This window comes from Pongo pygmaeus, chromosome 5 (genome assembly GCF_028885625.2).
Source record: "Pongo pygmaeus isolate AG05252 chromosome 5, NHGRI_mPonPyg2-v2.0_pri, whole genome shotgun sequence".
NCBI classification, from domain to species: domain Eukaryota; kingdom Metazoa; phylum Chordata; class Mammalia; order Primates; family Hominidae; genus Pongo; species Pongo pygmaeus.
The window spans coordinates 111,060,296-111,077,192 of NC_072378.2; the positions used below are offsets into that span (position 1 = coordinate 111,060,296).

Sequence of the window (16,897 nt, forward strand, 5' to 3'; positions counted from 1 at the left end):
AGTAAATTTAATTCTATTCAGTACACTTCAACAAACATCGTAGGAAGGATCTGCGCTGAAGAGAGATATTTGTTAAGCAGCCATGCTTTGGGGACACAGCATGGGGAGCCACAGGCCACAAATAGGACATATTCCTAAGTCTTAAGACCTGGTTAGGCAATGTTGCTGTATGCAAATGAAACTGTTTAAATATCTAAACCACAGTTGTCATTCCAGAATATTTTCAAAGACTATGTGGCTCACGCCTGTAATGCCAGCACTTTGAGAGGCCGAGGCGAAACCCCATCTGTGCTAAAAATACAAAAGTTAGCCAGGCGTGGTGTCGGGCGCCAGTACTCTCAGCTATTTGGGAGGCTGAGGCAGGAGAATTGCTTGAACCTGGGGGGTGGAGTTTGCAGTGAGCTGAGATCACGCCATTGCACTCCAGCCTGGGCAACAGAGCGAGACTCCTTCCCAAAAAAAAAAAATATATATATATATATATATATATATATATATATATATATATATATATATATATGGGTTTCTTCAAACCTCATGAATAGTGCTAAAGTATATCTAAGGTAAACTATAGCATGACTGAGGTAATGCTATCATAATAGAATGATGGCATATGGGGTGGACCAATTGGGGTTAGATGCCCAGGAATTGTTGTGGGTTCCTAAGCACAACAAGAGACCTAGCCTCTTGAAAGCTAGCAACTGGACCACGGCCACACAGATGTGAAGTGACAGAAGCTCATCTGATTCCCAATGCTGGCTGGGCACGGTGGCTCACCCTGTAATCCCAGCACTTTGGGAAGCCAAGGCAGGTGGATTGCTTGAGGCCAGGAGTTCGAGACCAGCCTGGCCAACATGGCGAAACTTTGTCTCTACGAAAAATTACAAAAATTAGCCAGGTGTGATGGTGGGCACCTGTAATCCCAGCTACTCGGGAGACTGAGGTGGGAGAATCGCTTGAACCTTTGAGGCAGAGGTTGCAGTTGCAGTGAGCTGAGATTGTGCCATTGCACTCCAGCCTGGGCAACAAAGTGAGGCTCTGTCTCAAAAAAAAAAAAAAAAAAGAAAAAAAAAATACCAGGTGCAGCGGCTCATGCCTGTAATCCTAACATTTAGGTGGATCGCCTGAGGTCAGGTCAACACCAGCCTCACCAATATGGTGAAACCCTGTCTCTACTAAAAACAAAACAAAACAAAACAAAACATTAGCTGGGTGTGGTGACGTGCACCTACAGTTCCAGCTACTCGGGAGGCTGAGGCAGGAGAATCACTTGAACTCAGAAGGCAGAGGTTGCAGTGAGCTGAGATCGCGCCACTGCCCTCCAGCCTGGGAGAAAGGGTGAGACTCTGTCTCAAAACACCACCCCGCCCCCCCACCCCCTAAAAAAGAAAAAACCCAAGTGCTTTTGCCATTATAGCCGATGTTTTCTATGGTGGACTTGGGGAGACATCAGGGTAGCATAGCTTGATGACATTTTCTCTAAATATTATTAAATCTTTTTAACCTGGTTCTGAATCCCCTAAGAGCCTTTTTATAGTAATAGGTTTTGTCACACAGAGTTTTCCCCCTTAGAAAATAAGGCACTGTGCAACCCGTAAGAATACTCAAGTTGGCCTGACAGCACATGAAATTACATTTAAAAATGATATTGCAGGTTCTCAATTCATTTTACTGTAAATTTGCTTTCACTAAATCATTCTCTAGAGGCTAAATGGCTCTGGTGAGGGGAGATAATTGAATTCTGGAACACAAAGAGCTGAAGACCAGACTCTGGGCCCACATCACACCCACAAGGGTGGAGTGTCCTGGGGGCCTGAGGGGTGTCCTGGGAGCCTTGGGCTGCTCTCTGCCCTCTCCTATAGACATACCCCAGCACAAAGCTGGAGAAATCTGATGGAACAATTAACAGCATAAAAACCGATGCCCAATGTTTTGCTTTTGAATACACCTGAGATAAGAACCAAAATGTTTGAGGACAGAAGTCGTTGCATTAAAAAAATGAAGTGGTGCTGGGCATGGTGGCTCACGCCTGTAATCCCAGCACTTTGGGAGGCCAAGGGGGCAGATCACCTGAGGTCAGGAGTTCCAGACCAGCCTGACCAACATGGAGAAACCCCGTCTCTACTAAAAATACAAAATTAGTCGGGCGTGGTGGCATGTGCCTGTAATTCCAACTACTCAGGAGGCTGAGGCAGGAGAATCGCTTGAACCCGGGAGGTGGAGGTTGCGGTGAGCTGAGATCGTGCCATTGCGCTTCAGCCTGGATAACAAGAGCGAAACTCCATCTCAAAAAAAATAAAAATAAAAGTAAAAAAGAAAAGAAATGGTGAAGTTATTTTCCATTAGAAATATGAAATAGGTTGGGGCATTTGTAACGGCATAAAAATAAAAATTTAAAAAGTGTATTCATTTAAGATGTAGGATTTAGATGTAACGTAAACCGTAAAATGAGAAAAAAATTTAAAGTTTTTTAAAATGTCAATAGTTTTTGGAGAACATGTGGTTTTTTGTTATGTGGATAAATTCTTTAGTTTGATTTCTGAGATTCTGGTGCAGTGTACCCAAGCAGTGTACACTGTACCCAATGGGTAGTCTTTTATCTCTCACTCTCCTCTCACCCTTCCCTGGAGTCCCCCAAGTCCATCATATCATTCTTATGCCTTTGAGTCCTCATAGCTTAGCTCCCAGAGAAAAATTTTTTTAAGGCTGTGTTATTTCAACCTAGGAGAGCCGGTTTTACTGTCAAATGCCAGACTAAAAGAAAAATTATCATTTAATGATAATTGAAGCACTATATTTAAATTTCCCCAGATTTCTCAAAAATATAATATACTACAGTGGTGGGATCAGATAACTATATAAAAACTTAATTGCTTTTTACTGCATTAGCAGTAACCAGTTAGAAGTTCTTACGGAAAAAAATTCATTCCCAAAAGCAGTGACAACAGCATTGGCAGCATGAAAATGAAATGCCTGACATAATCCTAACAAGAAATGCATGGGATCTACATGGAGAAATATTAATAAATATCACTAAGTAAAAGCCAATTTCTCTGTTAGAAAATGTGAAGAACAACCACCAAGAAACAATTTATAAAAAAGAAAATAGAGATGGTCAATAAATATGATCTTTCTCACTGATAACCAAAGATTTGAAAAAGAAACTAACAATGAAATTTCATCTTTATCCTAAATTGGCAAAGATTTAAAAATAATTATATTATTCAAGATTTCCTTCTAGGTACAGTGGCTCATGCCTGTAATCCCAGCACTTTGGGAGGCCGAGGTGCACAGATTGCTTGAGCTCAGGAGTTCAAGACCAGCCTGGGCAACATGGTGAGACCTCATCTCTACTAAAAATAAATTTTAAAAAAAAGAAGCCAGGCATGGTGGTGTGCATCTGTGGTCCCAGCTACTCGGGAGGCTGAGGTGGGAGGATAGCTTGAGCCCAGGAGGAAGAGGTTGCAGTGAGTTGAGATCGCACCACTACACTCCAGACTGAGCAACACAGTGAGACCCTGTCTCAAAAAAAAAAAAAAAATTTCCTGGAGTACGCTAACATGGGCATTTTGATACAGTACTTGTGGTAGTATGAATTGATAAAGTTCTTTAAAATTTACCAATGTATTAGGAGCCTTAAAATACTGCTTTTCACCAGTAATCTCAAATCTAGAATTCTATTCTAAGAACTTGTTAGAGATACAAAGATTTGTGTGTAAAGACGTTTATTGCAGTATTATTTATTACAGTGGAAAACCTGAAATAACTTACATGTACAATGATAGGGATGTGACTAAATAAATTATGGTCCATCTCCACAGTAGAATGCTTTATAGCCATTTGCATCTTGCTTTTGAAGAATATTTGATAACATGGGGAAATTATTTATGATGTGATAAGTAAAAAAATGCAGGATACAAAATTATGCTTTATTATGTGCACTGTGTTAGTTTTTGTTTTTAAGAGACAGGGTCTCACTCTGTCACCCAGGCTGGAGTGCAGCGGTATGATCATGGCTCACTGCAGCCTCGACCTCTTAGGCTCAAGTGATTCTCTTGCCTCAGGCTTCCAAGTAGCTGGGTCTACAGGCATGCACCACCATGCCCAGCTAATTTTTTTTATGTTGCATTAGTTTCATAGGGCTGCCAAAATGAAATACCACAGACCTAGTGACTCAAACAATAGAAGTTGTTTGTTTTTTTAGAGATGGGGGGGGTCTCGAAATGTTGCCCAGACTGGAGTGCAGTGTCTATTCACAGGTGTGGTCATAGCACACTGCAGCCTCAAACTCCTGGGCTCAAGTGATCATCCTGCCTCCCGAGTAGCTGGGACTACAGGCATGTGGCACTATGCCAGGCTCAAACAACAGAAATGTATTTTCTCACACTTCTGGAGTCTGGAAGTCCAAGATCAAGGTATCAGCAGCAGGTGTGATTTCTCCCAAGGCCATTCTCCTTGGCTTGCAGACATCTTCCTTCCCGTGTCCTCACATGGCCTTTTCCTGGTCACTCTCTAGGTTCCAATCCCCTCTTCTGAGGTGGACTCCAGTCATATTGGATTAGGGTCCACCCTAATGATCCCATTTTAATTTAATTAGCTCTTTGAAGGTGCTACCTCCAAGTACAGTCACATTCTGAGGTACTGGTGGCTAGGGCTTCAACATATGAATTTTGGAGATGGGGACACAATTAAGTCCATAAAACCATGATTCTCATTTTGTTTAAAAATACATAGAAACAAAGACTAGAAGAAAATACAGTAGACCTGTGGCTTTTGAGCAATCCTGAAGGTTCATAATATATAATAATTGGTAGGTATGTTTGCTGATGTATAGATTTGAGACATAACCTCTGGAGGAGGCCTGTGGCAGAACCCCTAAGTATAAATGACTCTAGTTGTCCTCTGGGCATCCTAATCTTATCAGCTTCTTCGTGTTTCACTTATCATCTTGAATGCAACAATTTTATTTAAGAATCAAATGAGTTGCTTAATTTTTTTTGGTGATACTATACCATTTTTACAGGAAAAATACAAAACAAATATGGTAACTCTCATACATGCATAATTAATAAATATTAAGGTTAAAATGGGTTATTTGAGTGGTTCTATAATAAATATATATATATATATTTTTGAGACAGAGTCTCACTGTGTTGCCCAGGCTGGAGTGCAGTGGCACCATCTTGGCTCACTGCAACCTCTGCCTCCTGGGTTCAAGTGATTCTCATGCCTCAGCCTCCCAAGTAGCTGGGATTACAAGTGTGTGCCCCCACACCCAGATAATTTTTGTAAATTTTGTAGAGATAGGGCTTCAATATGTTGGCCAGGCTGGTCTCAAACTCCTGGCCTCAAGTTATCCACCTGCCTTGGCCTCCCAAAGTGCTGGGATTACAGGGTTGAGCCACCATGCCTGGGCTATAATAAATGATTTAAACTTTATTGTTTGTATGGTACTTGCTATAACAAGCATGTATTACTTTTTTTTTTTTTTTTTTGTCTGTAGAGATAGGGTCTCACCATGTTGTCTAGGTTGGTCTAGAACTCCTGGGCTCAAGTAATCCTCCCACCTTGGCCTCCCAAACCAAAGTGCTAGGATTACAGGTGTGAACCACTATACCTGGCCTGTATTCTTTTTTTTTTTTTTTTTTTTTTTTGAGACAGAGTTTTGTTCTTGTTGCCCAGGCTGGAGTGCAATGGCATGATCTCGGCTCACTGAAACCTCCACCTCCCAGATTCAGGTGATTCTCCTGCCTCAGCCTCCCGAGTAGCTGGGACTACAGGCATGCGCCACCACCCCTGGCTAATTTTTGCATTTTTAGTAGAGACGGGATTTCTCCATGTTGGCCAGGCTGGTCTCGAAGTCCTCACCTCAGGTGATCCACCCACCTCGGCCTCCCAAAGTGTTGGGATTACACGCGTGAGCCACTGCACCCGGCCTTTTTTTTTTTTAGACTGAGTTTCGCTCTTATTGCCCAGGCTGGAGTGCAATGGCGTGATCTTGGCTCACTGCAACCTCCGCCTCATGGGTTCAAGGATTCTCCTGTCTCAGCCTCCCAAGTAGCTGGGATTACAAGCATATGCCACCATGCCTGGCTAATTTTTTGTATTTTTAGTAGAGATGGGGTTTCACCAGGTTAGCCAGGCTGGTCTCAAACTCCTGACCTCAAATAATCTGCCCACCTCAGCCTCCCAAAGTGCTGGGATTACAGATGTGAGCCACCTTGCCCAGCTCTGTATTACTTCTATAACTAAAAAAAGAAACACATGGTTTAAACATATTTAAAAGTTTTCACCTGAAAATACGGAATCTTCTCAATTACACACTTTGTGATTCTTTAAATTATTTTTGAACTCTATTCAATTTGGTTCAATAAATATTTGTTGTGCGCTAACACTACTTGGTGCTGTGGTTCAAAGATTTGTGAAAGACTATCTGACTTGTCTGAAAATTCCTACACTAGCCAAGGAGATTGAAAACCATTCTACTGACCATAAAAACTGCTATAAATAAAATATGGAAGCCTAGAGGAAGGATCAGTAAAGGCTTCAGACAAGTGAATTGCATTTTGGAGTGGAGCCTTGAAGACTGAGTGAGAGTTCACCATTTGGAAAAGGGGAGAGAAGGTCATTTCAGAAGCAGGGTCTGCAGGGAGGAATAGAGGTGTTTATACTTGTTCCTGAAATGAGGAGCAGGCCTTAAGGCTGCAGAACAGAGTTTGGGCAGGTATAGGGTAGAGGATGAATTGGTGCAGGCAGAATTTGTTGGCAGCAAGACTAATTAGTAGGTCATTATGATGGCCCTTGAGAAATGATAAGGAATCATTAAGGAACCAGCAGCAAGGATGGAGAATAGGGAACCAGGCAAAAGACCTTCTGGAGCTAGAGTTGACAGGATTGCGTTTGAGAGAACCAGGGGAGAAGTATATCAGGAAGCGGACCCAGGTTTTAGCTTGGATTTGGGAGGATTAGGAGTAATACCAAAGGAGAATCAGGTTGAGGGGACTTCTGAAAGAGAGGTAAAAAAGTGGAGATGACAGAATTAATTCAGTCTCATTTTTAAAGTGCATTTTTTGGCCCTGTGTGGTGGCTCACGCCTGTAAGCTCAGCACTGTGGGAGGCTGAGGTGGGCAAATCACTTGAGATGAGGAGTTTGAGACCAGCTTGGCCAACATGGTGAAACTTTGTCTCTACTGAAAATACAAAAAATAGCTAGGCGTGGTGGCACGTGCTTGTAATCCCAGCTACTTCGGAGGCCGAGGCAGGAGAATCACTTGAACTCAGGAGGCAGAGGTTGCAGTGAGCTGAGATTGTGCCACTGCCCTCCAGCCTCAGGGACAGAGCGAGACTCTGTCTCAAAAAAAAAAAAAAAAAAAAAAAGGGCCGGGCACAGTGGCTTACACCTGTAATCCCAGCACTTTGGGAGGCAGAGGCAGGCGGATCATGAGGTCAGGAGATCGAGACCATCCTGGGAGGCTGAGGCAGGAGAATCACTTGAACCTAGGAGGTGGAGTTGCAGTGAACCAAGATCTTGCCACTGCACTTCAGCCTGGGTGACAGAGCGAGACTCCGTCTCAAAAATAAAATAAAATAAAACAAAATAAAAATAAATAAATAAGACTGTCCTAAATAGGAAAGGTTGGTCTTTTGAAATAGAATAAGGAATCGAGTGGATTGTTTTATTTAATAAATAAGTTTAACATAAACTACAGATGAAAAGGCCTACATAAAGTACTGTTGGCATTTAGATTTAATGAACTATTATACCTTTTAAAATTTTATAAATCTTTTTATCTGATCTCAAAGCACTTAATAAATAGGAACTCATTAAAAACATACCATCACTGCGCTGAGCATCATGCCTGTAATCCCAGCACTTTGGGAGGCCAAGGCGGGCAGATTCCAAAGTCAAGAGATCGAGACCATCCTGGCCAACATGGTAAAACCCCATCTCTACTAAAAATACAAAAATTAGCTGGGTGTGGTGGTGCATGCCTGTAGTCCCAGCTACTCAGGAGGCTGAGGCAGGAGAATCGCTTGAACCCGGGAGGCGGAAGTTGAAGTGAGCCCAGATTGGGCCACTGTACTCCAGCCTGGTGACAGAGTGAGACTCCATCTCAGGAAAAAAAAAAAAAAATACCATCACTATGATGTAGTTTTAAGTAAACAGGTTCATATTTTCAGGTGGAGAAGATGAGGTCAATCCAATAACACAATGTGAGTTATTGATTAGTGTGGACATAGAAATAGAAGGTAGTTTTCCTGGACACCTAAAACTCTGCTCCATTCAATAGCCTATTGGTAGTTAGAAGTAAACACTTTTTTTTAAAGAGATGGATTATTACTTATGTTGCTTGAGGCCAGGAGTTCGAGACCAGCCTGGTTGCTGGTCTCAGCAATGCTGCTCAGGCTGGTCTCGAACTCCTGGCCTCAAGCAATCCTCCCACCTGAGCCTCCCAAAGTGCTGGGATTACAGGCTTGAGCCACCACACCTTGCCTCATTTGTTACAATTAATGACCCAATGTTGATACATTATTATTAACTAAAGCCCACATTTTGTTCATATTTCTTTACTTTTAATCTAATGTCCTTTTTCTGTTTCAGTATCCATCCAGGATATCACATTACATTTAGTTATCATGTCTCTTAGGCTTTTTTTTTTTTTGAGTTGGAAACGCACTGTCACCCAGGCTGGGGTACGGTGGCGCGATCTCAGCTCACTGCAATCTCTGCCTTCCGGGTTCAAGCGATTCTCCTGCCTCAGCCACCTGAGTATCTGGGATTACAGGCCCACGCCACTATGCCTGGCTAATTTTTGTATTTTTGGTAGAGATGGGGTTTCGCCATGTTGGCCAGGCTGGTCTCCAACTCCTGACCTCAAGAGATCCACCCGCCTTGGCCTCCCAAAGTGCTGGGATTACCAGCATGAGCCACGACACCCAGCCCTCTTAGACTCTTTTTTTACTGTGACAGTTTCTCAGACTTTCCTTGTTTTTGATGACCTTTACAGTAATGAAAGTACTTAATGGGTATTTTGTAGACTGTCCTTGATTGGGATTTGTCTAATGTTTTTCTGATGGTTAGCCAGGGATTATGGGTTTTGGCAGGAAGACCACAGAGGTAAAGTACCATTTTCATCACATCATATCGGGGATACATTATCATCTGGTTGAGGTACTGTATGCCATTTTTTGCACCCTAAAGTTACTTCTTCCCCCCACTCCCCCTTTCCATCCTATACTCTTTGGAAGAAAGTTACTATGCATACCCACACTTAAAGAGTAAACCATTGTACTTCACTTCCATGAGGGAGGGAGTATGTTCATAAAGTATTTACATTTCCTGCAGGAGAGATTTGTCTATTCTCTCCTCATTATTTATTTAATAATTTACTTACATCAGTATTGACTCGTGGATAATTCTTACATATGTGTGTGTTTGTGTGCATGCAAATATATAATCGATGTGCTTTCTTTGCCCAATAATATGTTATGGACAACTTTCAAAGTCAATAAATACAGATGACCTTCAGAACTTTTAAAGGTTATAAAGTAAGTATTTAATCAGTCTTCTACCAATGTACATTATACTTCCAAATTTTCCTTATTTCCAACAATACTGGGGTAACATCTTCATACATTCATTTTTGTGCACTTATGTGCCTATTCCTTAGTTTACTATTTTACCCTCATTTCTAAGGCAGATTACACTTGAGCTATGTTCCCCATTCCACAACCAAGCACGGCTTGCTTTCCTTAGTTTATGCTATTTTCTCTACCCGGAATGCTCTTTTCCTGTCTTGACCCACTGAAGTTGTATGTATGAATCAGGGCTTCGGCCAAAGGCTGCTTGCTGTAGAGGCTCTTCTACAGTGTTTGGAGAGAATTTAAGGGACTATCTCACCTCTCTCTTTTGTACATGTATTATAACACATCATCTGAGCCTCCTAGTCTCTCCCAGGACTCTTTTTTCCTACCAGTTTATCAACTGATAAGAGGCAGAAACGTGATCAATCGCACTCATCTGTGTACTCTATCACAGTGGTGGGCACATCAAGTAACTAGCATATTTTGACTTTGATTGAAGTGAAGAATACGAATAACAGCAATTAAGAAGCATCCTCAATATTGCATAGCAGGTTACTACTCTTCCTTTCTTTTACATAGGATGGCACTCCATGCTTCAGGGAGACAGAGGAGCTGAATACAGGTTTTAGTTTTTGTTTAAAGTGAAAACGACTGTGATGTAGTTGAAAAGTAAAGCTTTCTAGCTGTCTGTTAAAAATGTTTATTGGTTGAAGACTTCGGAATTGCAGTCCAGTGAGGACTGAAAATAAGCATCTTCGGTGTGCCAAATATTCATAAGGAAATTGTATACGAATGCAAGAGAATGGAACTGAAGTAATAAAATAAGGGCTTTGATCCTTCAGATGACTTCTTTAAGAAGCCAGGTGGCATAACTAATCTTACGTATTATAATTAGTACTGAGAGGTGAATGCCAAAACATAAAACAAACACAATCGAGACAATGTTAGTGTGACTGTGACTATGTGTCGGTGAGTTGAGGCTAAAGATCCAGTGTGGCTCTCCTGAAGGCCCACCGCGCCCGCACCTAGGAGACGCGCCCCTTCTGCTCATGCTTTGAGGCAGGGTGACCCACACATATCTGTGCCCCTCTCTGAGCAGGAGGAGGCCCCGTCGCAGACGCGCGCGCAGACGGCGTCTGCAGCGGGCACCTGGGGCCGCGCGCCGCGGGGCGCCCCGCCTCCGCTCTCCGAGGCCCAATCATCTGGAGGCTATGGGGGCACGTCCCGCTCCCGGCCACGCCCCCAGCCGGCGGGGCTGGGGGTGCTTTTAAGAACCGGCAGCTGGCCGTGGGCTCAGTCGGGGGTGCGGGGCTGTGACCTAGAGGCTTCGTTGTCGATCCCCGAGGCGTTCGCGCGCGCCAGCTGTCCTCGCGGCCGCCTGCGCGCTGCCCCCCCCGCCCGCCCGCCAGGGGCTCCGCCGCCCTCGCCTCGGCCTCGTTAGCCCGCCAGGAGCCCCGCAGCTCCTCCGGGAGCCCGCTGGTAACTCGCGTCCCTCGCGCTTCTCCGGCGCCTGAGGGGGCCGCCTCGGGCCATGGTGCTCTCCCAGGAGGAGCCGGACTCCGCGCGGGGCACGAGCGAGGCGCAGCCGCTCGGCCCCGCGCCCACGGGGACCGCTCCGCCGCCCGGCCCGGGACCCTCGGACAGCCCCGAGGCGGCTGTCGAGAAGGTGGAGGTGGAGCTGGCGGGGCCGGCGACCGCGGAGCCCCATGAGCCCCCCGAACCCCCCGAGGGCGGCTGGGGCTGGCTGGTGATGCTGGCGGCCATGTGGTGCAACGGGTCGGTGTTCGGCATCCAGAACGCTTGCGGGGTGCTCTTCGTGTCCATGCTGGAAACCTTCGGCTCCAAAGACGATGACAAGATGGTCTTTAAGACAGGTGAGGCGCGGCGCCCGCAGAGGCCAGCCTGGGGGACCCGCTTGGGGCCCCCGAGCGCATCCCGCGTGTGGGCTGTGTCTGCCTCCGAGTGTGCATGTCGGTGGGTCCCCGTGCCAGAGGGTGCGAGCAGGGGGGGTCTGTCGAGTTGCAGACAGAGCCTGCCGCTTCTGGGGCCTCGGGGTGCCCGTCTTTATATGGAATCCAGATGCAGAGCTGTGTGTTTGCAAGCAGGTCGCAGAACTTACTTGCCGAGATCGTCCTCCTTTCCCTCGGCAGAGCAGACACTAACAGTCCACAGGAGCCCTTCCTTTTAATGTTTGAAAACAAACAGAACCCCAGAACCTTCAACCCCAGACATCGCCCTGTCATTTTTGTGGTCTCTTTCGTGACTATGCCAGTTATGTAGTTCTTCACCTGCCTCCCATGGCCGCAGAGGGGTGTGCGTGTGTTGGCGGGGCGGGGGGTGGAGTTTGGAGGAATGAAAGAGATTTGTACGAAGGTCGCTGGAGTTCCAAAGGGGGCCCTGCAAGAGTCACGGTTCCGTGCGTTCCCGTCCCCCCGCCTTTTTTTGCCCTCTGGGCTAAATGTAGAAAACAAGGGAGGCAGCCGGATTAGGGACTGGGATGAGGAAGGTGAAGGGTTGCTTCTTCCCTCTTCCTGTTGTGTTTTTTGACTTTTTTTTTTAACCATATAGTAAATTAGATACAAAAGGTGCAGATTCAGCGTTTTCTCCCTGTAGAGCATTATTATGACTTTTTGGCTGGTTAGGCAAAAAACAAATCTAAGACCTTCTGCATGACACTTTAACATAAATTCTTTCACTGTATCCTGCACGGTAAGCGCGGTCAACCCCATTTGGGTGAGAAAACTGTAGCTCAGTGAAAGTGTCTTGGTGGGTAGTAAAATGGCAATAAAACACATATCAACTGACTTCAAGGGCTAAGTGATTTCCATTACTAAATCAACCTCCCTCCCCGTCATTTGGGGTAACTTTATATGATTAATAGTCTTTTTTTTAAACCTTGATTTTCTATTATTTTTAGAGTGAATATTCCTTAGGTCTTTAGTATGCATATGAGGAATAGGCAAGACTGTAATAAATTCTGAGACAAAGGTAATGCTGGGTTATGCTGAGAGTTTTAAAACCTTATATAAATACTATTATACTATTCGTATCATTCTGCAACTTACTTTTCTTCCATTGCGCGTCATGTTTGTGACTTATCCACATAATACCTCAGTGTGAACTGATAACTCAAATTCTTTCCATTTTAACTTACATGGTTTGCATTGTTTGACTATATTATACTCTATGCATTCTTCCTTTGATGGGCATTTAGATTGCTTCCAAACTCATTCTAAACAATGCTGCAATGAATATTCTTGTACACTCTCTTTATGCATGTGAATACCGTACCATATTTAACCTGGAATTTTTGTTCTTTAAATAGCTATTGAAACTGCTGTGGTATGCAGGTCAATGGGCTAGGTACAAAAAGTGTTAAAAATGTAGTAACATGTCCTTACCATTTAAGGAAAATAATCCTTGTAAAGTTTAGCAGGGGAGATATGCATATATAATAGCAAACAAAAATAGTTTGGTGTCTTTTCTGTATGAGTATTGGGTGTCTGAGAGAAAAAAGCCCCAAAAGAAGGCAGAATTGACAGAGTTAACATTTAAAGACTAGTTCCAACATTTACCATATTCCTACCTGGGATTACAGATTTTTTCATGCAGTCAAGACAACAGCAGTCTTTTGTTTATCATCGTTTTTGCAAATTCGGTTAAGTAGATCCTTTGGTGTCTTTGGGTGTTTTTTTTTTTTTTGAGAGAGAGAAAGAGTGAGCAATTGCCAGAGAGACCATAGCTTTGCCAGGGATGAGAATTTTGCAGTGTCAAAGTCTCTACCTACTACTTGTCCCCAAAGTTCCAATTGGCTACAATATCCCAATACTGGGTAGCTGAAAGTGAGGGAAGGAACCTGGTTTTTCTTTTGCACTCTGTGGAACTTTTTGTTTTCCATTTTGATGAATATCTTTTTTCTTTTTACTTAGTTCAGTCTTTGACAACTTTTTCAGTCATGTTTGTGTATGTGTGGGTATATATCATATAAACAGTTGTACAGGTATGCTAGTTAAATGTGTGAAGATCTTTGTGTTTCTCTGCCTGACTGCTGTATATCTATATATGGTTGTGCCATTGCACAAGGGTGTCCAACTCAGGGGTAAGTGGGGACTGAAAACCAGCCTGGGCTCTGGGTGCCCTTTGTCTGATTCCTACAGAAGGGCCCTGTGCACTTGTAATGGCCCTGTATAACACAGCATCTAGATTGAACAATGGCCATTGCTTGGGTGCTAGGTAATACATATATGACTGATAGATGTTAAGGGCTGAGAAAAAAACAGATTTAAACTTAGTGCTGAAAAAATGGTTACAAGATAGTCTTTAAGCCAGTTATTGTTGAGATCTCTCTCTTTTCCCCTGTCCCATACCCCTTTCTCTTTCCTTCAGTGCACACACACACACAAAGGTGTTTCATAAAGTCCCTCATCTACTACAGGCACTGTTATTTGAGAATATCTGCTTTGAAGTTTGATTGGTCACACTTTTTCACTTTGATATTCGAATGCTGAGTCATCTGTGATCAAGCATATGCAAGCTTCAAATACATGCCAAAAAAAATCTGGAATTTGTTTAAGCCTTTTATTTTTCAAAGTTTTGGTCTATTTTCTATTACCGTACTCATGATGGATAATCCTGGTGTTAGAGTACAGCTAGTTCTGTCTCCTTGTTTCCATTACTTTATAGCAAGTGACTAGCCTAAGGATATACAGGGAGGTGGTAGTGGAATGGAATCTAGGTCTCCAAATGATGGTGCACATTTCTTGAGTACTTTTCTATGGCTAAGCACTTTAGATGCATTCCTATTTAAACCTTACCACAATTTTCTGATAGACTTTGTTAATATCTTTCTTTTCAGATATGGGAACTCAGGCTTACAGACTTTAAGAAAGAAGTGGAGCCAGAATTCAACCCCAGGCTTATCTGACTCTAAGAGCTGGGATTTTTATTTTAATTATTTATTTATTTAAAATATGGAATGCTTCATGAATTTGCATGTCATCCTTGTGCAGGGGTCACGCTAATCTTCTCTGTGTCGTTCCAATTTTAGTAGATTGTTGTTCAAAGTGCTGCTGAAGCAAGCACCAGGAGCTGGGTTTTAATCATTCATCATATTGCATTGACTAGATAACATTCTGCAAATACGATGTTCTTTATGTTGTTGATTAATTTAAGTGTTAGTGATTGGTTGAGTGCTCTACCATGCATTCTGGGATTAGAAAGAAGGGTCCCTGTTTCTTGGTCCTACTTTGTGGTGAATAAACAATTGCAAATTATTAATGTCTCGAACTATATTTCTGAAGTGTAGAGAGACTTCCATAGAAGAACAAGATACTTCCATATGCCGTTCAAGCAAAAGTCTGGGGTTTCCTTTGAAGAACTTTTAGATTGATCCACAGCAGGACAATGTTTCTAAGCAGAACTGAGGAGGAGCCTTTCTTAGGCTGACTTCTCTTCAGGGCTCTGTTAACTCTTCCCACACAATGGATAATCTACCCAAAATTTCTCAGGAGAGGGCCTGAAGAAGTTCATTCACACTAAGGTGTAAGTGAGTTTACACATCTTACTGTTAATTCTCTTTCTACAAATGTTTACCAAGTTATCTAACACGCTCTGTTTTGGGCTGTGTCCTGGGGACTGGAGATAATGACTGACAGAGAAAATGTCAGCTGTTTCAAAGTAGCTTAGGATCTGTTGTGGGATACAAATTAATAACAAACCAGAAGTAATAGAATATTTCCCTGAAGGATTTTCAATATAACAGGACTTAGTTTTACTATAAAAGGCTGAAATTCTAAGGTCATTTCAACAGGTGGTGGGGTTGGGGGTGGGGAAGGCATTTGACACCTCTTTCTCTATGGTTATAAATCTCACTTGGTGAAATTAAGACTTTGGAAAGGTGAAGTAAGCTGACTCCAAGTTGGGCAGTAGAACCAATGAAAAATGCTGACGGCATCACAGTCCCATTATGGTGCCCAGCTGCCAATGACATGGCACTCAGAGGAGTGTCTCACACATCCTGCTGTGTCTGAGGGAGAAAGCTGAGCTTGAGTTGTCTCTTTTTTTGTTTTTTGTTTTTTTTGAGACAGAGTCTCGCTCTGTTGCCCAAGCTGGAGTGCAGTGGCACCATCTTGGCTCACCGCAACCACTGCCTCCCGGATTCAAGCAATTCTGCCTCAGCCTTCTGAGTAACTGGACTACCTGCGCATGCCACCACACCTGGCTAATTTTTGTATTTTTAGTAGAGACGGGGTTTCACCATATTGGCCAGGCTGGTCTCAAACTCCTGACCTCGTGATCCGCCTGCCTCGGCCTCCCGAAGTGCTGGGATTACAGGGGTGAGCCACCGTGCCCGGCCGAGTTGTCTCTTTTTAGTTGAATTTTTACCTGTTCACATGTGCATTCTTCTTGCCTAGGTAGAGAGGAATCAGACACTCTGGGGAAGAATACAAAGAAATACCATTAAGTGGAACATTGTTTTTCCTTAGAAAGTACAATTTTAGGCTAGGCGCAGTGGCTCATGCCTGTAATCCCAGCACTTTGGGAGGCCGAGGCAGGTGGATCACCTGAGGTCAGGAGTTCGAGACCAACCTGGCCAACATGGTGAAACCCCGTTTCTACTAAAAATACAAAAAATTAGCTGGACATGGTGGCAGATGCCTGTAATCCCAGCTATTTGGGAGGCTGAGGCAGAATTGCTTGAACCTGGGAGGCAGAGGTTGTAGTGAGCCGAGATGGCGCCACTGTACTCCAGCATGGGCAACAAGAGCGAAACTCTGTCTCAAAAAAAAAAAAAAGAAAAGAAAAAAAGAAAGAACAACTTTGTTTTAACTCTGCTAGATACTGGAAAACCCATGGAACTAATGAAGAGCCTAGGGCTTTTTGTTTATTTATTTTGTTTTGAGATTGTGCCATTTCACTCCAGCCTGGGCAACAAGAGAGAAACTTTGTCTCACAAAAAAAAAAAGTGTAAATCAAAACATTAAAAATTCAGTAGTTTGGAAGTAGATTATCAAAAAGGTCCTGAAAGGGAGGTTCTTTGGCTATAATCTTTAACGCAACTCTACACTCCCTGTATGGAGACAGATTTCTTTTTAGATGGTTACAATCACAAAGTAGGATTTTCAGTAGCATTTAGGGATGAATGAATCTTGCAGCACCTCTCCATGTATCTTGCTAGCCCCTCTGAAACTTCAGGTCAGTTAGTGCTTCCTCAGAAATTGTTCCCCCACACCAAGTTTTCACATTTACAGTTATACTGATATTCACATCGTACAGTTGTATGTGACACCTAGATTATAGGAAATTTTGGCTA

The 16,897-nt window shown here is 43.4% G+C and overlaps 1 protein-coding gene and 1 pseudogene across 1 annotated transcript in view; one reads left to right on the forward strand and one right to left on the reverse strand.

The window, feature by feature from the left end:
* Window positions 1–10,872: 10,872 nt before the first annotated feature.
* Window positions 10,873–16,897, forward strand: part of SLC16A10 (solute carrier family 16 member 10) — a 140,317-nt gene continuing 134,292 nt past the window's right edge. Inside the window, exon 1 of the mRNA XM_054492240.2 lies at window positions 10,873–11,459. Coding sequence (XP_054348215.1) covers window positions 11,117–11,459 — 343 coding nt within the window. The 5' untranslated portion in view covers window positions 10,873–11,116. The remainder of the gene's footprint in view (window positions 11,460–16,897) is intronic.
* On the reverse strand, window positions 14,550–14,662 carry LOC129039678 (U6 spliceosomal RNA; annotated as a pseudogene).